Here is a 24,330-nt window from a genome sequence, read left to right as displayed (position 1 = left end):
TGCTGTTTGAAAGTGATGCATCAGCGAGTGTTGTTCGAGAGCGTATTTTAAGACCTAAACTGCATGTATTGGCTTTAAACAGGATTCCAGAGAGAGGCAGTTCAGAATTTGTCTTGTTTTGTGGTTAGGATTTATGAATTGAGGCGAGGGCTGACGTAATCTATCCGACCACTTCCTTTGTGTGTGTTTTAGAGTTGATAATGCTTTGTTTTGCTTAAAATAGCCAGGACTGTTTCTTGAATACTTTTCTATCTCCTTTCTGCTGTGGCCTTCGGTGTAAGCAGACAACTTGTTCCACTTATGTGTGATTATGTCCCTTTGAGCAAATGGTTCCTTCCTTTTGTCACTAAGGTTCAGTGAATTGCTTGTATGCTAAGTAGATGAGACTTTAATTTTAATTAACATAATGATGTGTACAGCTGTTCTGTCAGAACGCATCGCCTGTCTTTGCAATTTTACTACAACTTGTAGAGAATCCCTTGATGTGCCTTTCAAAACGCTCTTTGCTTACTTTTGTTTGTGTAAAGGTGACAAAGATGGGGCTTTGTCTCCTGGTGTGTAGCAAACAGCTCCCTGCCAGAGAGCCTGGGTTTGATTTTTGTGTGTGGGGAAGCAAATAAGCTGTTTAGCACTGAACTAATCCTAAACCTCCTTGTCTTTTGGGTGGAGGGCTTTATGCTGCCCACTGTTCTGCTTCAGAGTAGTCAGAAGTAATCTCTGCATTTCTTATTATTTAATTCTTTAATGGCTATACAGCTTTATCGAGCTGGCTCTGAGGTTTAGCTCAGAACATGTTAATTGTTCCTTGCTGTGGGACTTCTCAGGAGATGCTGAGAGGTTCTGCTGATACGGTGTGAGTTGGATTAGAAGGCACACACTGTTTGGTGTTAAAACAGAGCAGCATTTCTGTGACTTGTTGCTTTATGTGGCTAACAGGACATTTCACCAGTGACTTTAAAAGAAGCAGCTGTGAAGGTGCAGAAATAGGTGCAGGTGATGTGCTGTTTTGGCTGGGTGTTTTTCAGGTGAAGGCTGAGTCTCAGCAGGTGCTGCCCGGGGCTGTGTCACCCCCTGCCCGGTGGCAGTGTCACCCCCGGCCGGTGCCTGTGTCACCCTGGCTGTGTCACCCTGGCTGTGTCACCCTGGCTGTGTCACCCCCAAAGTGGAGCTGGGCTTTGGCTGCTGCTGGCCCAGCCAGGCAGAGTTTAACAAATCCCAGCCCTGCCGGGCAGGGATGCAGCAGGCAGGGCTGAGCTGAGCTTAGCTGAGCGTGGCTGGGATGTGACTCCAGGGCTGAGTCAGGGATGGGACAGGACCAGCAGCGTTTTGTGGGCACTGGCAGCAGCAATTCTGTGTGCTGTGAAATTCTCAGGTGCTCAGAGGAGCTCTGGCTCCTTTCCTGGGGCAGGCTCAGTAAGTGTTTTAGTCTTTGTCAGCTGGAATGTTTTGGCCAGGATACCTATTCCTGCTTTAAAGTAACTTTATTTTCACTTCAGCCATGTGTATTTGAAGTGCCAGACTCATCAAATGACACACGAGAGCACTGGGTAGTTCTATTTTGCATTTTAAAGGTAAATAGAATGAGAAATGGTTTCCAAACCACCCTGGTCCTGAACAGCAGGCACCCTGATGCTCTGCTGGGAGTGGATATAAACGCTCAGGGCTGTGGGGAGGCTTTTCCTGCAGTAATCACCAGCCCCTAACAGGCAGATTAACGAGCAAATCTTTATTAATATGTCTAAAATCCTGTCAGGAGGGGCACTGGGAAGGAGGGCTGTGTCAGGGGAGCTGGAATTGCAGCTGGCACTATTCAAATGGTGTCAACTGGACCTTGCTTAGCCTTGCTCCTTGTTTGGCTCATTCTGCAGTGTTTCAGAACACAGGACAAATTTCTCTATTACTAAAGACTGGAAAGGCCTTTAATGATGTAACACTCCCAGATAAATAAAGAGGACCCATAAAATACTCGTTATCAGACAACTTCATGGAAAATAATGTCAGGCATCTTGTCATGAATCAGAGGGAAATCTGGTTTTTATACTTCAGCTTTCTTTCCAGAAGAGTGGACAAAAATAGTATTTATTCCAGAGTTTGCCTGGGGTAGTGGTTTGAGTTCTGACCTTTGGATACGAAGTGAGAACAAATAGTGTTGAAAAATGTAAATGATTAAAACAAGCTGGCCTTCCCTGAGAAACATTTGTGTCAAGTTTATCCAAGAAAAGGGCTTGGTAATTGGATAAATGTTTTACTAGTGGAATAGATAGTATTTGATTGGGATTTGTAGATTTTCTTGTAATGTTTTTTTTGTGTAATTGGTGTGTTTGGAATTCAGGCATTTTCTAATGTTAGCAGAAGTACAGAAGAAGTGGAGGCTGTAAATTCAGCATTAACGATGTAGCTGTGCTCTTCTCTTGGGAAGGAATGGCAAATTTTGAAAGGAAACTTGGTTTAATTAGTGTTCTGTGAATGGATATCACTTTCATTTTCATAAGATGACAATGCAGTGTGAAATAACAAATCTGGAATGTGTTAGTATTGGGGCCTAAAAGTTGGATACTTGCAGGTTTTTCATTCCTTATTTTTCCCTTTTTAAAACAAGCTGCTGTAAAAAGCTGTGATTAGGTAAACCTTTCACTGAAAGCAACCAGTTTTGGTGTAGATAATTGCTGCTTCTGTAACACCAATTTTGTACATGAAATATATTTTGTCTTAAGTGCTGATTTGAATTTTCTTGAGACTAGCAAGAAAAAAATGCCTTGGTTTTGGCAATGTTTCCTTGGTGAATATGCTTATTTGTAGAGATCAAAATCACTTGTTTTTTCGAGATAAAACTGAAATGTTGCTAATAAGCAGCAAGTGTTCCAGCAGCATCTGCAGTCTAAGGTGTTCTGTCCTTACTCTGCTCACTGCATTTCTCTTCTTGCCCCCAGCAGGATTTTTATCCCAGGCACAAACTGAACCTGGGAACTCAGTTTTTGTGTTTTTTTGCTGTTGAGAAGTTTCCTGGGTTTGCTGAGTGCCTGATGAGCACAAGCAGCCCCAGTGAGCAGGAGATCACGAGACTGTGTGGAAATGACTGAGCCATAATAGGAGTCAATACAATTCAAGCACTTAAGGTTGGGGACTTTTTTTCCTGAGTTTGACATAGTAACAGATCCCTACAGAATTTCTTCTTCCAAGCAGTCAAAACATGCTGTATTTGCTCCATTTCCTATTGAAATCTAACAAAGAAGCCAAAAATCAGATTTCCATTTCCTGATAATAAAGCTATTCCTTCGAGATTAGAGCTGGGAATGGATTTTATAGATATATATGGCAGTTCCTGCTTAATAATTGAATGTTCTTTGGTGTCTTGTGTGCTGATGTGTGAGAGTATGTGAGACAGAACTCATTTTCCCTGTGTGTTTAGTATCAGCCTGCTGCAACTGGCTTCAAATTGGAGCCCCAGCCTTGGCTTGTAGTTAAAACTGGTATTTAAGAGTTGAGAGCAGGGTTATCAGATTGTTGGGAAGCAATTGCCCTTTCCCAGTGCAATAAAGTAATTATGACTATGGTATGAAGATGGGGTGCAGGCTGTTGGAACGTTCTGGCTGCCTGTCTTCAGCAGGAGCTGCATTGTCCCCTTTGTGTTGATCTCATCGTTTGCACATTCAGAGCATGTTCAGTATTTGCCACTTGCAGCTGGAAATGCTCAGCAGCCTTTAAAACCCAAATTGTGCCATCTGTTTGTGTGGGGTTTCAGGAGGGTTTTCAGATCCTGGCAGTATTTTCACCTTGGGTCTGTTCTCTTTCCACTGGAAAGAGTCAGTGAGGGAGCGAAGTGTTCTGGGTTAAATTGGATTCTTTCCTCCTTTTTTTTTTTTATTTTTATTTTTTTTTACAGCTTCATCTCCCTGTGTTTCTGTGCTGCCCTAAGCAAAGGTGGTGTTTGGAAAAAATCCACTCATGGTGCTCAGTTTGGAGCTCAGTGACCAAAACGCTCCCGTGAAGTTTTTAAGATGAAAAGCAAATTTTAGTCCTTGTGCAAAAAGGAGATCTGTGGTTTGAATTGCTGTAGTTTGTGATTACAATAAATGTAGCTGTGATTGAAAATGAAATTAGGCCTGATTTTCCTTGGGGTTGGTGTTTTCACTGGGATTGCTGAGGGCTGTGCCCTGTCAGGTTTGCTCACTGTGTTTGCCCTGGAGGATGCACAAGCCCATGGAGCTGGTAAAAGCAGTTCTGGGGTTTTTAGGGCACATTGCTCTGTATAAATCAGCGATATAAATGGGAATGCAGCTCAGCATGCACACGCTGAACTTTAGACTTGGGCTTTTTTTAACAAAGGCTGCTGGCTAAAGTTCTGTTTTGGCACAAAACTTGATTGAATCCATGCTTTTGGCCGGGTCCTTCCCTTCTGAGGGCTCACTGTGGCATGAGATGCCAAATGTAAATAAATATAACTCTTGTTCTGTCCACTCGTGGGGGAGTTCACAGTGGTTTGGGATTTCGGGAGCTGACAGGGAACCCTCTGCTCAGTGCAATCTCATTTCAGTGGACAGAGTTGCTGGGGATGAATTATAAACTCTGTGTCAGGTTAATGAAATTGTGGGTTTTTTCTGCTCTGTGTGCAGTGAGGAGTTGCTGTGGCTCTCAGGGGACAGCCCTTCCATGGAAGTTTAAAGTGTTCTGCCTGTTCTGGGGCACATAAACAAGTGCTTCAGCCCTGGGGAGATGAGGAATAAAAGAAATAATAAAAACTTCCTCGTGGTTATCTTTAGGAGAGGGTTGAAACTTTTCCTCTGCCTCTTCCAGCCTAAATGGTGCTTGTGACAACTTTGATTTATTTTTGTTTTTGAAGCATAATGTGTGAGGAAGATAGTGGTTATGTTAAGGGTTTTTTTTGTCTAGATTTATATAGGGATTTTTTTCTTAGACTGTTGCTGTGGTTTTTGCTTTGTTTGGGGTTTTTGCTTTGATGTTTTGGTTTCTGGAGGTTTTGTTTTGGTGTTTTTTTTTTTTTTTTTACCCCTCTCCAATAACACTTTTATGGGAGGGCTTTTTTTAAATTCTGAACAGCATGTGTGGAGTTATCCCTGTCTGGGAAACAATAAAGAAATAATACACACAGCACTAGTGAGAAATAATGAAAAGTTTCTCACTTGGCTCTTGGGCTGAGGGCTTGTGAAATGCCCTTCTAAGAGTTTCTTTTTTCTTGCTCTTATCAATACCATTAGATACTAAAATGCTCTACATTACTTTTTATTTCATGTTTTGAATAAAAAACAGCGCATAACTTTGAAAACAGTTTGGAAATGTCACTTCTAGCAAAGTTGATTGTGATTCAAAGGCCAGATCAGCATATGTGAGAAGCAGTCAGCAAGTCATAAATCTGAGCATGGCTGTGTGTGTTATCTCAGGGGAGAGGCTGAGGAGGCAGGAGAAAACAGCCTAATCCCTCAAGTGCTGGCTGGATTTAATCAGCTCCCAGTTGCTTGGGCAACTGGCACCTAGTGAATTTTCCTGTGTAGTATTTTGGAGTAGCTCTTAAGTCAGCTCCTGATGGGGTTAGTTTGGGAAAACTCTGCCTGACAGGGCACCATCCTTCTCTCTGCTGCTTGCTCAGCTGCTCGCTGCTCCCTGCACTGAATGATGGAAACTTCACAGCTTTTACCAGGAAAACTTCGGTGCATCACATCCCTAATAAATCATGTAATTTGTTTTGCTGTCTTTGGTTGCTGAGGGATCACAGGTTTTCATTTGAAAGAACAAGACGTGGTAACCCCGGATTGTTGGTGTGGGGATAAAGGAGGGAATAATGACTTTCCTTGGCCAGAGATGGATCAAACACTGCTCTGAACAGTTCATGGTGCTCTGCTCACTCTGCTGTCTCGTCCACTATAGACTGCAGGTTGCTCTATTAAACATTTAATGCTGTTTCAGAGCTGCTAGTGGTGTCTAACCTTAAAGCTTCCCCTTGAAAATAGAGTCAGGAGTTTCATATTGCTTCATTTCAGGAGGATAACCTCCATTTGGAAGGTGTTTTCAGCATGAGACATGGCTTGTGTGATCTTTATTTGCATGCCATGGTGTATTATGAAAGCTGGGAAGGCTTTTTTCTTTTTTTTAAATTTTATTTCATGTGTTCAAGGCCACAAAGCCAAACTGCTGCCACAGCACCTCTGCCATGCCCTGGATTGTGGTGGCACCACAGCGTGAACGAGGCCACCACATTTCATGTGTAGCTTGGCGATTATTTGCATTGGTTATTCTCTGCTTAATGGCTTAAGGTCTTACTCTGCAGCCTTGTTCTCAGCAGCTTTTCAGGCTCAGCCCCAAATGCAGGGATGCAGCCACAGCAGATCCTGCCTGAGTCACACTCCAGCTGAGAGCCCTGCCACCAGAAATGATATTAATGGCTGAAGCGTGACCACAGCCACAAGTTATTTCATGCAGTGTTATGTATTTCCTCTTGGTGTAGATTAATCACTTGGAGCATTTTTTAATTTTTTTTTCCCCCTCTTCTCATGGAAGATGGGGCTGGTGGTGAAGAATTTCAGGTGGGGAATCATCCCCCATCATCAGAGCTGGGCACTGATGGGGTCACTCCTGTAGCACAGACATTGCTGTTGGTATATCATTTTATACAGCTGAAACACCCAATGTGTGAGAGCTGGTCCTTTTTTAGAAATAGTGCTTAAAATCTACTCAGGAGCTCAGCTGGTTGGTGCCCAGGATCAGTGACCTGGCTGCAGAGAAGGTGAATTTGTCAGTTGTCTTTGAAACTCTTCTTTTTTTTTTGAAGGAACCTGACTGACTTCCAGAAAGGTGAACCAGAGTGAAAGGAAAAACCTGTGAAAGTCAGTGCAGTGAGGAGCCCTTGGATGCCTCGGGGCTCTGGGAAATTGGAGTTTGGTGGTGTGGGGGCTCTTTGGGAAGGTCACCTCGGGCATGGGAGGGGTGAGAGACTGAGAATCACTCCTGGGGTGAAAACACCTTGGAGATCAAAGGCTGACAGTGCCAGCTTTGGTTTCTCTCACTTAAGGTCATGCAAGAGCTGCTGTGACCCCTTGAAACACACACTCTCTTTGCAAATACCTTTTAACTCGTGCTTGGAGCGCCTGGGCGGGACTGCCGCAGACAAACTTATTTTTAAGCCTCACTCCTTTGTCTCCCTCCCAACTTTGTGTTACTCCTCCTTACCCAGGATTGTGTCTGTTTGCTTTTCAAATCGTTTTCCTGCTGCCTCGTGGCAGAACCTGCCGGTGCAGCCGGAGATTAAAGATCAAAGGTCAGCCTTGCACCAGCGAGGTTTTACTGCTTTAAATACCGGGTATTTACGAGTGTTTTCCGCCAGCGCAATAAAGGAAGCGAGGTGTAATTGAATCCATCTCGGTTGTTGGGGCGTTGTGGGCTGTGAGGAATAGGCTGAGCCGAGAGCCGGGCTCAGGCCTGCATTTCACACATGAATAAGCACACTTAATCTCCTGATTACAGCAGCTCGCAGCGAAGGGAACTCTGACGTCTGCTCGGTCATTAACCGAAATAAGCCGCTCCTCAGAGAAAATGAGACCAATGTCTGAAATTAAAGGCGGTTTCTCCAGACAGAAATATCATCTGTCTCTTCGTGCTTGTGCATAAAGTGTTTTAAAACAGTGGACAAGGAAAAATGTGCTCTTAATGTCTCTTGCTCATCCCGATAACCTTGCACCATCCTCCACCCTTTGACTGAAGGAGCAGGATTTCTTTGTTCCCACTGTTTGGGAATTTTATGGAGCACTTAAGTGGCACAGCTTTAGTTTAGTCTTCCAGATAGTCTCTAAATCTCAGGATGCTGCTTTCTTTAGAGAGAAATTGCTTTAATTATAGGCACGTTTCCCTGGGAGTGTCTGGTCAGGAGCCCACCCTGCAGTTACTCTTCCCTTTTGAGAAGCTCAGATGTGTCTGGAGTTAAATAAAACAGCTCATGTGGCTGAAGACCAGAGGTTTTGCCTTTCCTGCTCAGAGGGGTTTTCCAAAAATAACTTGATCTAGTTCTCTTTTGGGTGATTTAAATAACTATAGTTTGAAGCTTTCTGGAGGATGAAAGGATTGCAAGGGGACAGCTGAGTGTTCAGCTATTTAAAAATGAAGAATCCAGTGGAGAAAAGCTCAGCTAAAAACATGCAGGGAGGGACACTTTGGGAGATATTTGTAGACATGTCCCAGAGATGGAGGCACCAAAATAAAATTGAGAATGGGAACTGGAATTGGAGATGAGCTGCACTTGCAGAGCAGCAATGGGCTCATTCTGTAAACACACACAAATTATTGTGGTCAGTATTGTGCAGAAGTCATTTTTGTCTTTAAATAAGTGTCCTAGAGGCAGCAAAGGGTGTGATGTACTGGTGACTTTGATAATCAGGCATCCCATAAAGCAGGGCTGTTGTGAGTGGTTCTGTTCCTTGCAAGGGTTCCTTCCTGTTCCCATTAGCTTGGCTGTTACAGTGTGCCAGGAATTTATCTTTATACTTTGATTTCTTTGTTGGTATTTCCCAGATCTGAATTTACAGCACTTTGGAATGTTTTTATTTCACCTATTTTAGTAACAATACTACAGACTTCTCTTTTTTTGCCCCAGACTTGCCTGTCAGGAAATCCATATTGCATGCTTTCAGGGTTTACCCTTGTTGCTTCTCAAAGTCTGTCTATCTGTTCAAAATAAACTGCTATGCATAACAACAAGTTTTTGTTCAACTTTTTTTTTTTTTTTTTTCTGTTTTAAATGTTGTTAAGCAACCTCATAATGCAGATGTTTTCTGTGGCTCCAAATGACTTCAGGTTCCCCAGATAATTGTTCTTGTTTTAGCAGCAGGTCCTGTGGGCCTGTTCTCTCCTAACAGGGGAGTTATCCTACATTATAGGAGGGAGTTATCCTCCATTATATGGTCATTTTTTAAAGTTCTGGTTTTTAATGGTGTGATGGGATGGCTGCTCTGCATTACTCAGCCCTGTGTTGTGGTAATCATTTACATTAAGCCTGAATGACTGCAGAGAAGGGTAAATACACAGCTTCATATTTATTGTCTGTTTGCTCCCATGTGTTATGGCTATAGAGGCCATTAAAGCAGCTTTTGAAATGACAAGAGGAGCTCTGAGCAGGCACTTAATGGCAGGGATCAGTGCAGGGGGATCTGCAGGGCTCCTGCTCTGCTGCTCCCTGCATCTGAGCTGCCTCCAGGGCACCCTGGGGCTCCTGGGGATGGGGAAAAGGGGTTTGGGGAGGCTGCTCTCAGTGTTCTGTGTCACTGTGAGTGTCACTGTGTGTGAGCAGAGCAGCAGCCCTGGTCACTGGGACTGTGCAGGCAGCCCCTGCTGGCTCCTGCCTTCCTCACCAAGCTGAATTCTGTTCTGTGAAAGAATAGCTAATTTATCTGCTAATTCATCTGCTAATTTTGGCAGTGCAGAAACTTTCTAGCACTGTATTGATTTTATGTTGCTGCTGTTGAACCAATGTGGAGGGAAAATGGGGTTTATTTGGGATGACATTATTTTTACAGGAGCCTGTGTGTAAAACTGTCTAAAAGCAGCTGTCACATCACTGCTGTGGATGTGAAGCATAAATTGCACATTCGTTTTTGGAGGAGGTGGGAGCTGCTGTGTTCACTCCAAATCCCATCCCCAGCCCTTCAGTCTGCTCTGTGCTCAAAACTGACTCTTGCAGAATTTCCCACTCAGTCCTTACTGAATTTCTGACCTGTCACAAATATTAAGTTGTTCTCCTTGTCCTCCCCATGCCCATTAGAATAACACAAGGGGAAATGTTACTTTGTCTGGCCAATCCTTAAAAATCCTCATGACTGCCTGGTATTTCCCTGGCAGTTTCCTCTTGAAAACGTGACTCTGGAGACGTGCCAAATAACCTGTCACTTCTCTCCATAAACACAGGCATCTTTTTGCTGTGAAAATCACGTTTGCTGGTCTTCCCCTGTTCCTTTGAGTTGTGTAGCATCAGGGTTGTGTTGAAGAGAGGGGCTTGTGATTTTGTGAGAGCTGTCAGCTGCATGTCTGGAGTGTCACACAGCCCTGGAGCGGGTTTGGGAGCGATGCACCAGTGGCAGGCAGGGCTGGGATGTGCAGGGCACTGCCCTGCTGGGAGCCCAGCTCTGCTCAGAAACCTGAGATCTCTCTTTGCCTTGCTCGGGTCAGGCTGGGTGAGCAGCAGAGGGGAGGGGAAGGTCAGTGCCTGTCATGGCAAGCAGCTGGAATTGTGTGGCAGGGCTGCAGTGGGGTCCCAGCTCAGAGGGGATGGAGCCCCTTGTCCTGCCCTGGGCTGGTTTGTTCAGAGGGACAAACACATTTCAATTGCCTGGACTGGCCGGGCTGTGGGCTGGGAAAATGCAACTCCAGTGACCAGTGCTGGCCACGGTGTTCAGGGCTGTGCTTGTGTTAGAAACTCCAGGGGAGGAGATAAGGAGACAGCTGATAAGAGGCACATAAATCACTGCAGAGACTCCTGAAAGCTTTTTAAGGCTTTAAGCAAATCTTCTTCCCAGGAGGGTGCCAGACTTGTCCCCTGAGATTCCAGAATAGGCAGGGGGACCCCTTCAACACCCCCTGGGCACCAGCAGGATTGGCACAGAACAGAGGAGGAAAATGAACATTTGTACTGACTGTGGCATTCCTGGTATGGGGAAAGAGTTTTGTGTGTGTCTGTGTGCTGCTGGCAGGGAGAGATCTGTGTTTTGGCTCTGTGTGTGGTGGATGGTTGGAAAATTCTGTAGGCAAACCCAGCAGGATCTGGATTTCCAAAGTTGGGGTGAGTATCTTTAGTTAAATTTCACCCCAACAGTGTAAAGCTGCCCAAGAATAGTGGGGTAAAACCCTTGCTGTATTCCCTTTTCCTTTTTTCTCATTTTTTCCTCTTTTTTTTTTATTTTTTCTGCTCTGAACTTGCCCTCAGTGTGCAGCTGCTGGCTGTGCTGTTGTCCCTGGCAGTTTGGGATGATGAATGGACCCTGGGAGTGGGGAATAATCTGAGGCACATCCTGCACCACCAGCACGGATAAACTTGGTCCCTCTGAATATCTGCAGCTCATATTTTCCATGGCAAGCAGGAGATAGGGAAGGAATGTGGGAGAAAGTTGCTGGCAGATGTTCCCAGCCTTTCCTGGGGCTGGGGTTAAAGGTGTGTGTCTCCCCTGCAGTTAATGAGCTTTATCAGGGGCTGGGAGCAGCGTGGGCTGGTGGAAACCCTGCTCTGGGCAGGGTGGGAGGGTCTGACCACAGCTCAGCTCTTCTCTCTGGGATTTCCTCTGTTATTTTTCACAAATGGCCTCAAAGCTTTTCTTACAGCAGTTCTTAAAACCTTACAGATATATGGGGAAACCTTTATAGGCTGTTTCTCTGTTACCTTTTTTTTTTTTTTTAATCCCTTGCACTTAAACAGAGTTAAAACTTTTCCTTGACATCAAAATTAGAAAAGCTCTGTGGCAGGAACTCTAGCAGTGGCAGCACACAGTTCCTTTAATCTGGCATTTGCTGGAAACAGTGCCTTTTTATCTGGCAATATGAGACTAAAAGCTTACAGAAGAATGGTCCTGTTGTGTTTATTAAGACTGGTAACACATGACCAAACAAATCTTGTTAAAAGATTTATCTGTCTAGCTGAAATAACAAAAAGGAGCTCTTCTCCATATTTTTAGTTGCCCTGCATTCTCAGATGCCTTCCTGTTACAGTCTCACAGCATTTCTGGTGGACTTGCTTTCACATTATCTTTAAAACCTGACTCTTTAATTCTGGTTAAGAGGTTTAAGTACTTAATGTGCAGAGTGGTGCTATATGTGCCTTTTGCTCTGACAGGGGTTTCCAGGTGCACAGACACAATAACTCTGTGGAGCAGGTGACTTGTGGCAGTGGCAATATCCTCCTCTCCAGGCTGGGATTGCAGTGTGAGAAGGGTTTTGTGGCTGTAGAAAAGGTTGAAACTTTAATTTGAATGAGATTTAAAATGCTGGGGTGGGGAAATAAACTGAACCGTGTGAATATGGGGTAATGATCATTTGAAAATAATGATTATGAACTTCTGCACTTCAGATTATCAGATGAAGTTAAAGGTTAGATTGTGCCTGCTGGATTTCTCCAAAATCCTGGTGGGAGATTCTCATCCCCTCATTTTAATGGGAACATTTTAACAGGAATATCAGCCTTTGAATACAATGGGAAGTTGTCAGTATCTGCATTTTTTTCTACAAAGCAGAGAATAGCAGACTTTAGTGAGTAACTCTGCAAAACACATTTTTGGCTCATGTTTGATCTCTAAACAATTTAAGATAAAAAAGACCTTGCAAGTCTGATAGCAGAATGGGGGGAGATAAAGAAAGTTATCCCAGAGTGCATGTAATAAACTTAGTGGAGAAATGGCCATATCCTGAGGCTGGGGTGAAAAAATAACAACAGAAAGGTCTTAGAGTGTGACTGCAGTGAAGTTAACACTTCTCCTCAGGTTTTTCAGCTTGCATTGAGCCAATAATGGACAGGAGCTATTCTCCCACTCCTTTGTATGGCACACTGAGCTGTTGTAAAGTGATTGTTGCCCTTTTGGCTGGCAGGGCTGAATTCCAGGGGTGAATTCCCTGTGGAAGGAGCAGTGATGGTGCTGAGGTGCTGAACCCTCAGTGGCTCTGCTGGAGGAGAGTGGCAGAAACAGCTTTGGTGGGGTTTGGGGCAGAGAGAATGAACAAAGCCAGGGAACAGTGACCAGAACCTCGAGGAGCAGAGTTGGCCAAAACCTTCTGCAGATGCTCAGGGTGTTTGTCCTATCCTACAGATTTTGCCAAAACCTTCTGCAGATGTTCAGGGTGTTTGTGTTGCCTATAAGAGTTTGCCAAAACCTTCTGCAGATGCTCAGGGTGTTTGTGTTGCCTATAAGAGTTGGCCAAAACCTTCTGCAGATGTTCAGGCTGTTTGTCCTGTCCTACAGAGTTTGCCAAAACCTTCTGCAGATGTTCAGGCTGTTTGTCCTGTCCTACAGAGTTTGCCAAAACCTTCTGCAGATGTTCAGGGTGTTTGTCCTGTCCTACAGATTTTGCCAAAACCTTCTGCAGATGTTCAGGGTGTTTGTGTTGCCTATAAGAGTTTGCCAAAACCTTCTGCAGATGTTCAGGGTGTTTGTGCTGCCCTCATCCCCAGTCCAACATCTGTGTTTGGCATGAGGTGTCAGCCCAGGTCACTTCAGGAGCAGAGGAAAAGGCTCCCAGTGCTTTTGTTCTTTCTGTGTTTTTGGTGTTTTTGGCTGCCATGCTCATTGCTGATTGCACAGAGTGGCACCAGTGCTGAGCCCACTCAGCAGCTGGAAGTGGTGAGTGATGTTGAGTCAGCAGATGGGTTTTCCCAGTGCTCACATTTGGGTAAAGAGGGATCAGGCTGCACCTGGGGTTTGTAGCAGCCTCCTCTTCTGTGGTGGGTGAAGAAAGAATGTGTGAGATGTGGTTTTTCCTGCTACAGCTACTCTGAAAGGTATGGAGCTGCTTTATTCTTAAACAAAAGTAGTCACTGCTTCATGGTGATGTTGGTTTAATCCTGCAAAATCTTTGAGGTTGAGTATTTGGAGTGAAATAGTCTTGGAAATGGGTATATTTACATAAGAAAGCAATGGCTGTGAAAATTCTTTTTTATGGGATCCCCCTGTAATGGGAGCTGGGAGGAAAGTGGCCATTTGAGTGGAAATTTCACAGATGAACAAACTGAGCAAAGTGTGGCACACACTGGTTCTTGCGCAGCCCTCCAGTAAATGAAATAATCTGAACGTGGTGTTTGTTTATTCAATGTTACTCCTCTATGAAAGAAAATAAACCCAGGAAAAAATTTCCCCATAATAATTGGACTTGTAATAAAAACACTGAAGTACTTAGAACCTAATCAGAGGCAAGTGTGAGGATGGAACCCTGCACTCTGGGCATGGATGCAGTGCTGCCAGGGCAGAGCAAGCAGCATCATCTCCTGCAGCCTGAGAGACCCCAGGCACTGCCCCCACTGCAGCAGCAGTTTAATTTTAATTTTAATTTGTGTCTCCTGCTGGTGCTGGGAGGGAATCCCGAGGGCTGAGGCTCCTGCAGGACTGAAGGAATTTCCAGTGCACAGATCAGGGACTCCTCAGCTGACTTCTCAAAAATCAAACCAGCCTTTTCCCTTCTCTGATGTGGTTTCAGAAGCTTAATGCATGAACAATCAATGCTCTCAGGTCCTGCCTTTCAGACATTCTACACCGTGGGCTGGTTCTGAGCTGTACCACGTAGTGGCTTCCTGGAAATTTAGGAATTGAATGTGAGCAGATTCAGCATTATGGGTGAATTAGGAGGAAAAAAAGATAATTTATCTTTGTGAGTTGAATGCCTCCTTTTCAAATACCCTCCTTTCCTGCAAGGTCCTGTTTTTTCTATGGAAAAGCAGATTTCATTAGTGCAGTTTAAACTCCCGTGGTTTGGTTTGGTTTCAATTAATGAATCCTGCAATCTGTGGATGAGAGGTTAGCTCTATTTTTGGAGGAGCAGGGTAGGGCAGGGCTGGGTGGCAGATGGCTCCCTCACCCTGCTCAGCTCTGCAGGAGCGTGGCTGTAAAACCCTGCACGGTGCTGAGCTGCCTCATTGCTCCCAGGGAAAGCTGGAGCCTCTTCTCCCTGCGCTTGGCCCTTCCTGGTGTCTGATGGCTTCTGCTTTTTGCTCTGTTAGCTCCAGGTATAAAGTGATGTCTGTTCTCCGTGGGCACTCCCCATCCAAGAAGTTATTACGTGTCTGCAGCGAACTGAAGAAATTTTTTTAGGGAGTTGAGGGATCTTTTTTGAGGATGGAGGTAGCTTCAAATATTTCCAGACACTGAAGTTACCATTTCTATGAAGTCTTCTAAAGGCTGCTTTGTATTTTACTACTCGTGCTTTCCACACCGAATTGCTTTAGGATGTGCGGGGTTTATTCGGTTTTAATTTTTATCTCCAGGAACTGAAAGAATTTGAAATACTAACATGAGCTTTTCCTCTCTTTTTCCCTCCCCTCACCTCTTCAAGAACCACTTTAAAACGCTGGGGCTGCCGGAGCGGTCGAATTTTTCCTGTCTTTGAGCGATAAATTCAGAAGACTGAAGCCCAGGCTCACAGTCTACCTTTCACGGAGGCCCAGCCGTGAGAGGACAGAAGAAGGCACGTGGCGAATCATGACGGCAGACAAGGAGAAGGAGAAGGAGAAGGAGAAGCGGGAGAAGGCGCGGGAGGGCGAGAGCTCGCGGCCGCGGCGCAGCTGCACGCTGGAGGGCGGCGCCCGCAACTACGCCGAGAGCGAGCACAGCGACGACGAGGACAACGAGCCCGGCGCCGGCGAGGAGAGCGGCAAGAAGAGCAAGAAAAAACCGCCCAAGAAGAAATCGCGCTACGAGAGGACCGACAACGGGGAGATCACCTCCTTCATCACCGAGGATGACGTGGTGTACAGGCCCGGAGGTGAGGGGGTGGGTGTGGGTGAGGGGGTGTGGGTGAGGGGGTCAGGGTGTGGGTGAGGGGGTGTGGGTGAGGGGGTCAGGGTGTGGGTGAGAGGGTGTGGGTGTGGGTGAGGGGGTGTGGGTGAGGGGGTCAGGGTGTGGGTGAGGGGGTCAGGGTGTGGGTGAGAGGGTCTGCATGTGGGTGAGGAAACTCTGGGTTTGGGTGTCGGGCTCTGGGTTTGGATCAGGAAACTCTGTGTTTGTGTAGGAAACTGATTTTGGGGAGGGACTCCAGGTTTGTGTAGGAAACTGATTTTGGGTGAGGAAACTCTGGGTTTGTGTAGGAAACTGATTTTGGGTAAGGAGCTCTGGGTTTGCGTGAGAAGTTCTGGGTTTGGATAAGGAAACTGGATTTGTGTAGGAAACTCTGATTGAAGGTAAGAAACTCTGGTTTTGTGAAGGAATCTGGATTTGTGTTGGAAGCTCTGGGTTTGTTTAGGAAACACCGTTTTGTGTTTCCTCTGGAAGTTCTCTGCCCAGAGCTGTGCAGCCAGCACAGTGTGATCCTGGGAGCTGGGATGGTGATCCCTGTCCCTTGCTGGGATGGTGATCCCTGTCCCTTGCTGGGATGGTGATCCCTGTCCCTTGCTGGGATGGTGATCCCTGTCCCTTGCTGGGATGGTGATCCCTGTCCCTTGCTGGGATGGTGATCCCTGTCCCTTCCTTGCTGGGATGGTGATCCCTGTCCCTTCCCTTGCTGGGATGGTGATCCCTGTCCCTTCCCTTGCTGGGATGATGATCCCTGTCCCTTCCCTTGCTGGGATGTTCCCTGTCCCTTCCCTTGCTGGGATGATGTTCCCTGTCTCTTCCTTGCTGGGATGATGATCCCTGTCCCTTCCTTGCTGGGATGGTGATCCCTGTCCCTTCCCTTGCTGGGATGGTGATCCCTGTCCCTTCCCTTGCTGGGATGATGTTCCCTGTCCCTTCCCTTGCTGGGATGATGATCCCTGTCCCTTCCCTTGCTGGGATGATGATCCCTGTCCCTTCCCTTGCTGGGATGGTGATCCCTGTCCCTTCCCTTGCTGGGATGGTGATCCCTGTCCCTTCCCTTGCTGGGATGATGTTCCCTGTCCCTTCCCTTGCTGGGATGATGTTCCCTGTCCCTTCCCTTGCTGGGATGATGATCCCTGTCCCTTCCCTTGCTGGGATGATGATCCCTGTCCCTTCCATTGCAGACAAATTGGGTGTGCATGGAAAGCTTCTGGCTGTATCTCATGGTATCTGATTTGTGGGTATGAACTTAGCTGCCCTTTGGAAAAGAGCCACCCTTTGCTTTCTGCATTAATTATCTGTGTTTCATATGGAATCCCTGGAGTTTGGAAACTAAATTGGATAATGCATTAAATGCTTCACTCCCACTTTGGAGCAAGACCTGCTCTGAGCTGGGGGATGTGGAGACTTGTGCAGCCTTTCTGGCAAACTTTTCTGGGAATCTCTGCTTTGTGGAACTCTGCTCTGTGCAATGTAACCCAGATGAGTGAGGATCTCAGAGCTGCTGTTGCTCCTTTCTCCCCCTCAGTGGCTGTGGCTGTTGGGCAGGGCAGTGCAGGACTCAGGGCTGTTCTGGGGACAGCAGCACGAGTTTGCAGTGTGCTCTGGATGTCTTGAATGTGCCTCTTAATTACTGCCAAGTCCTCAGGAAGTTTTTAGGGTCTCATATAAGATTCAAGGTCTAACCTGTGCCTGCTGCCAGGGAATGTTTTCCTCAAGCTGCACTTGAAATGAGATTACCTAGTTCCTATTTTTGAGTACAAGCTTCCCTGGCTGTCTGCACAGCACTTACAAGGGCTGCCTGCAGCTTGTCCCCCCCAGCTGTGGCTGTTTGGCTGCCCCAAGGGTCCTGGCAGCTGAATTGCTGTGCTGCAGAGCTGCAGTGACCCTGCTGGGGCACTCCAGAGTGGGAGCAGGCACTGAGGGCAGGTCCCTCTGGTTTCCAGCAGTCTCCTGAGCTCAGCTGGGAGTGTTGCAGAGTTCCAGTGGCTGGGGGTGCTCAGAGAGCTCGTGCTGTGTGTGGGGGCACCAGCAGCTCTGAGTCCAGGTGGGAGATGCTGCTTTCCATCCTCCTCCTCCTTCCAGGGGAGCCTGGAGCAGCCTGCTCTTCACTCAGCACCAGCATTAGTCAGAACAGCTTCTCTTGAAATGCTTCAGCTTCAATTTCCACTCATTTCATCCATCACTGCAAAGGAGCTGTTCTTGCCATGGTGTCAGGGCTCGTGGCTGAGTAATATTTGTTTTTGAGCAGTGGCAACTGGGAGCCTGTGGAAGCATCAGCTTTGGTGGCAATCTTATTTTCAGTGTCAGAGGATGAAAAATAATTCAGAATCTGTTGAGAACAGCTGTTGTGTGGGCCCAGGAGTACAATGTGATACACTGGCTTTATTGCAAAAAGAGTTTGCTTAAAATGAAAATGGGAAATCAGTTTGTGGTCTCAGTTTTATCTTGTGGAAGGATGGAGCCCTGGCTGTGGCTGATCTGCAGGAGTTTGTCCAGGGAAGGAGCAAGAAAAGCCATGCCAGTGGTGATAATGGGACATTTCATAACTCTTCTGTAACTTAAACCCCTGCTCATTGAATTTTACATTTTATTAACACTAATCAGCATAAGAGATGTACTCTGGCATTGGAGCTTTTCTGTTGTGTTGGCTCTTTGTGCTCTTGTAAAATTCATCTTGGAAGCTGCTCAGGGTGATGAGAACAAACATGAGCTCAGCTCTGGAGGGACCCAAGCACAGCTGAAACCTTAACTGAATATACCCATTTTTAAATTTGATTTTACAGGTCATTTCTTATCAGGATCTTGAATGCACATCCCAGTGCTGGAGTTGTTGTTAACCAATATCAGCAGGAAGAGCTCCTTCTGTACAGGGAGATGTATTTGTGGCTAAGGGTGAAAATTGTATATATTTTAATAGGGATTACAGAGTTTAAATTAAGGAGACACAGCAAGGATTAGAAAGATGAAGAATTCAAGGTGTGTGCAGAAGGGATAGTTGTCCAGCTTACATCTTGTGGGCTTTAAGGAAAGGAAATCCTTTCCAATCATTTGATTCTTTCCTTTAAGTGTTCTCATCTGATATGGATGAAAGTTCAGGGTCAGCATTTCTTGGTTAAAATCTCATTCTGTGTTTACCCCATTGCTGTAGAGTACTTAATCCAGCACTTAATTCTGTTTTTTTTTCCTGTGCTAAGCTCAGCAGCTGTATTGGAGTAATAGCAAATAAACTGTAAATAAACAGATAATCAGGATCATTCAGTTTTTTTCAAGTGAAAGGTTTCACTGTATTGTTACCATGTAAATATTGCTCTTATTAATTTGCATAGATTTAATGAATGCGTGCACAGCTTTAAATAATGTATTAAAAAGAATTGAGTAGGGCTTAGACAACACTGTGCAATTAATCTTCTCTACTTTGCTGGAAATCACACAGGCCTATCCTAAAAGCTTGTTGGCCCAGTTCCCCATCTGTCCTCTCAGTTTCCACAGCCTCCCTCCCATTTCCTCTCAAATCTAATCTCTGGGGTTTTCCTTCTTTATTTTTTTTTCCCTTGCAATTCTCACCTTGCTGTTGTCAGAATGCCTGTTGAGTAGAATTAATTTTTGTTGCACAGTGTATATTCAAATTTGCTTTAGGCTTCTTTAGCATAGGGAGATGACAATGAAAGAGAGTTAAGACTAAGAGGTTTTTTTTTTGTTTTTTTTTTTTCCTCAGATTTCAGTTAAATCATTTAAATATTATAAATCATTCCTTCCATTTCTCATCAGACTGATCCCTTCCATGCCACTGGCTTTTACCAAAACCCACCTCAGGAAGGGCTGTTACTGAATTACAGCCACAGAGCTGGTGCTGCTGTGGTGGCACCTGGAGTGCTGGGTGAAAATCTGAGCAGGTGATTGTCACCTGGAGATGGGACAATGCTGTTTGCTTTGCCTGGGTAGAAACATTTGAAAGGATCTGCAGGAATTAAAAGGATTTCTGGGGATCTGTTTCTGCAGTGACATCAGTGGCTGCACAAACAGCACATCAGCAGGAGGTGAGGCAGGGTGAAATGCTGCTGAAATGAATCAGACCTGCACTGCTGTGCCTGCAGGAATCAGCCAGAAATCCTGCAGGAATCAGCCAGAAACCCTGCAGGAATCAGCCAGAAACTCTGCAGGAATCAGCCAGAAACCCTGCAGGAATCAGCCAGAAACCCTGCAGGAATCAGCCAGAAACCCTGCAGGAATCAGCCAGAAACTCTGCAGGAATCAGCCAGAAACCCTGCAGGGATCAGCCAGAAATCCTGCAGGAATCAGCCAGAAATTCTGCAGGAATCAGCCAGAAATGCTGCAGGAATCAGCCAGAAATGCTGCAGGAATCAGCCAGAAATTCTGCAGGGATCAGCCAGAAATCCTGCAGGAATCAGCCAGAAATCCTGCAGGGATCAGCCAGAAATGCTGCAGTAATCAGCCAGAAATCAGCCAGAAACCCTGCAGGAGAGTTTGTGTGTCCTGGGGAGGGAGCAGCTCACTGCTCCACTCTGCACTGGGATCTGTTCTGCTCCAGAGCCTGTGGCCAGTGTTCAGGAGCACTGGGGAAACTGGGAGCAGCTCAGTGTGCAGGGATGTGGGACTGCAGGTGCTGGGAGAAGTGGCCATGCTAGAATTCAGTATAAAAATACACATAATACTAACAGCAATTTTTTCTATAAGCTTTGAAGTTCTGGCAAGTGTATTTTGGGCTGCTGAAGCTGGAAGGAGGAAAGTTAATTATTTTCTGGGAGGTTTTGATTTTAATTTGTTGCTTAGGCAGAAGGAAGAAGTGAAAGGAAAGGATTTTTTCAGCTGTGCATTGTAATTTTAGGAGGTCTTTGGCCAGGCTGTTGCTCTGTTGTGGGGGGTGACCAGGTTTGTGATGTTTATTTTTGCACACGTGCTCTCCTCTTCCCTCAGAAGCCCCATAGCTGATATGAGCATGTGTTCTGGAACAGTGCAATCTGCATTTTTCTGTTCTTTTGAAAGTCTGTTACCGTTGTGAGAGGAGATTGTTGAAATAATTCAGTGACAGACTTTCAGCTGCTGTAAATAGAAGTAACCTTGGGAGCTGTGCTGCTTCATGTGGTTGTAAAAAATCCCCTTGTTTTTCACACCTCACCACTGCTTTCAACTTTCCTGCATGTGAATAGTGGTGAGGACAACTTAGCAAAAATGTGATCTTCAAAACTTTTGTTTCAATGGAAACAAATGTATTCTCTGCCCATTCTTTCTTTAGCAATGAGGAGAGGCCTGGATTAGCAGGGGAGTTTTAAAAGGTGTCAGGAGAGTTAAAATGCATGAGAACATGACAGGAGGGTTTTCTTTGAGTGTGGGTGAGGTGGGCAGAGGGCAGGGACAGCCTGGTCCAGCCTGGAGCTGCTGCTGGGGACATCCCAGGGCTGGAATTCCTGACTGGCCATTGGGACAGGGCTGGATTTCCCCCATCAGCTGAGCAGGTGAATAATCCTGAGCATGGGAAACATTCAGGGCTGCTCAAGAGCCCAGATCAGCCCCTGCTGTCAGTACAAAAGGTGAGCAGGAGCCAGACTGGATAAAAAAAGACATTTTCTGAGTTCCCATTTCCTTTCCAGGGAGGCACTGCTGAGTCCAGGGCAGCTGCTGGGGCTGACAGATGGAGCCTTAAGTGCAGATCAAGGCTGAGCTGGCAAATGGATTCCTGTGGCTTTGTTTGGCTCTGGATAAATCACAGAGAGCAGCTCAGGGGGGCAGGGGGTGCCCAGGCTGGGGGTGTGCCTCTGGGGATGTGCATTAGTTTTAGTTTTCCATCCTGACCTCATCATGAGGTTTGAAAATGGAGGAGAAAGGTGCCCACCAGTGCTGGAACAAAATAAACACATTTCTGCTGTAAGCTCAGCTTCACAGCTGCTGCCCTGATCCCTTCTCCAGGAAGGGCTTCTCAGAGCTTTACAAATAGGAAAATGCTTTTCTTTTCAGAAGACACATCCTGACTGTGAAGGGGATTTTCCAGTGGGTGTTTGCAGCTCTCAGGCTGGCAGGCAGGAGGGAGGCTTGGGGCTGCCCTGCTGCAAACAGCAGCTTGGAAATGCTCCTCTCTCCAGTGCCACGTTTCATTTTCCCTCTCTGGATGTGGCTGTGCAGGGCTGCAGCTGAAGGGATTCACTGGGTGCTGCTCTCTCTGATCAGGGAGTGAAGTGATGGCTCAGCAGGGAAATGGGAGTGGCTGTGATTTTTCTATTTGAGGATACACAGGTAAAGCCCATCCATGTGGTGATGAGGTGCTGTGCTGGGTTAAACTTCCTTTGTCATAAGGACAGCAAAGGGAGAGGAGTTAAGGAGCCACTGGGTGTTTGTGATGGGCTTGGCTGTAGCTGAGTCTTCTGAGCTCTCTTGTTGAGCTTGAGGCTGTTTAAAATAAATAAGTGAGGTCGTGTGGTGCAGTTTTGGTGCTGTTTGTGTCTCCCACATTGTCCGTGAAGAGCTTTGGGAGGCAGGTGATTGGTGAAATATCTCTGGGGACAAGTGTGGCACCTCCAGCAAAAGTTCTCTGTGGCCTGAAAGGGGCAGAAAAATCCTGTTAGAAGTGGCATGTGTGCAGCAAAGCTTATCTGTGCTAGAGGAGGAGTTTCAGACTAACTGGTTATTTAATTAATTTCTTTTATCAGCCTGGATTCTTGTTCCCAGCACTCCTCCCTTTTCATGTGTTTAATTGGGAAAACAACTCCAAGGCAGGAGGAGCCCCTGGCACGAGGTGGGGGCTGAGTTTTATTTGCAGTGGCATTTTTGGTGACACAACTTTGTGTAAAAACCTGTTTGCTTTGTACCAGATCTGTTAACTGAGGGTGTGTGAATGCTCCTTACAAGGAGAGCTGTGCAGTGTTGTGGACATGCTTGAAAAGTGCAGGAAAATAATTGGTGTGGGAAATGATGTAGCTGGGGGCCTGAACTGCAGAACAGTTGCTTTTATGAAATTGGGAACTGCAGAGTACAATTAGCTGTCATTAATTTTGTTGAATAGAAATATGTTCCATTTATTGTACAATCAGGAGCCAGGCTTGAATGGGTTTAAATAGATGAAATCTAAATTATACTGACAGTCCATTAAACAGCAGCAAAACCCCTTAAAGAAAATGGATTCACTATGATACCAGTTTATAATAAAATCATTTGCCAAATAAGAACTATAGTCCAGGCACTGGGAATACTCCTGTGAGCTTCAAATGAACACAGTAAATTGGTTGAACCATTTATTGCAGAGCAGGGCTGGAGCTGCTCGTTCCCTGCCAAGGAGCCAGCAGAGTTCTGCTCAGCAGGAGGTGCCACTGAGAGATCAGACTGGCAATTTGTTTGTTGTCAGCCATATGGGGAAGAGAGGCAAGTGCTCAGCTCCCTACCTGTCAGTGGCAATGTTGCTGGAGCCCAGGGCACGTGTTTGGCACTCCCAGTGTCCCTGTTTGTCACCCAGCCAGGGGCCACAGGGGTCACTGCAGCTTTGTCTCCATTGCTGACCTTTGTTTGCAAGGCTTTGGCAATTTTCCTGTGCTTGGCAAGTCCAGATTTCAGCCTTCAGGGCTCCCTGGGTGCTGCAAGCACTGGTTGTGGTCTTTGGGAGCAGCCCTGGCTCAGTGATGGTGAGTGAGCTGTGCTCTGCTCCCTGTCACATCTCACTGCTCTGGGGGTGCTGCCCTTTCCCTTGGAGCCCCTGAGCCCCTGGCAGGGGTCTGGGCTTCCCCCTGCCCTCCTGGGGAAGGGTCCAGGGCTGCCAGCTCAGCCTGGCACCGGGCACTGGCACCACTGAGCCTTTTGATTCCAGCACCAGGATGGAGGAATGTCAGTGTTCCTTCATTCAGGGGCATAGATATCCTTCAGTGGCTCAGATTCAGGGTTTACACATGTCTGCACACACATGCAGAGTGAGCTTGTGCCTGCTGACACCTGATGGGGAGGGACTGTGGATAATTCCTTGACAAAAGCTTTCAAGGAATATCTCCCCTGTGGAAGTGCAGAGAGCCCAGGGTTTTTCCCTTGGATGATGGAAGTGTTGACTCATTAGGTGAAGCATGAAAGGATTCTGATTGTGAGGATGGTTACCACAAAAACTGCAGCATTTGAGCTGCTGAGGGTTCAGAAAATGGAGCTGGTTTGGGGTGTTTTTCCAGGAGAATTTTTCATGTCCGTGCATTGAAGCTCTAATTTTAAAAGCAGCTTTTAGTGTGGGAATATTAATGTAACCCTTCAGAAGTAGGGCACATCTGGTGAATATCACAAGCCCAAAGGCAGAATGACTCTGTACCATGTGTCAGGGAAATGCTTCATCTCCAGTGGGACATTTTACACGAAATAGGGAAGTGAGCAATGCACTCATGGCTGCAGACAGGCAGGGAATCCACTCAGGGCAGGGGGCTCAGCATTTCCTTCCTCTGCTTTGCAAAGGTTCTGCAAAACCCTTTTGATTTTTGTGAATTTTCCTGTGGTGCATTTGCTGGTTGGTCACTGCTGAGCTCTGTGATTTAACACATCAGATGTTGAGCTTGTCCTTGCAGGCTGAGCCAGGGATGTCACTGTGGGCAGAGCCAGAGGGGGAATTGGCAGCAGACCCATCTCCCCTGTGCTTGCTGCCTTCATCCTTGCTCTTGTTTCCTGCTAAATGGGGACATGTGAGGATGGCTGTCCTTCAGTCAAAGAAATTCAATTACACTTGGCTGAAGTTGTGTAAGCCTGTGCAGAAGCTCTGTGCAGCCAGAGAGAGCTGAGGTTGTTCCAGAAGTGTGATCAGTGGAGAAAAGGTACAGAGGCACCTTCCAGGATGAGGAGGGGGCTGTTCTGCAGCTTCAGGGGCATAAATCTTACC

The 24,330-nt window shown here is 46.2% G+C and overlaps 1 protein-coding gene across 1 annotated transcript in view; it reads left to right on the top strand.

The window, feature by feature from the left end:
* The window catches only part of RERE (arginine-glutamic acid dipeptide repeats), a 174,409-nt gene that overhangs the window by 39,912 nt on the left and 110,167 nt on the right, over positions 1–24,330 (top strand). Inside the window, 1 exon segment of the mRNA XM_079326262.1 lies at positions 15,022–15,450. Within this exon segment, the coding sequence (XP_079182388.1) occupies positions 15,168–15,450 (283 nt within the window). The 5' untranslated portion in view covers positions 15,022–15,167.

The sequence above is a fragment of the Erithacus rubecula genome, assembly GCF_903797595.1.
Source record: "Erithacus rubecula genome assembly, chromosome: 24".
Classification (NCBI taxonomy): domain Eukaryota; kingdom Metazoa; phylum Chordata; class Aves; order Passeriformes; family Muscicapidae; genus Erithacus; species Erithacus rubecula.
Note: the sequence above shows the minus strand (reverse complement) of the source record. Positions and strands in the feature narration are given on the sequence as shown.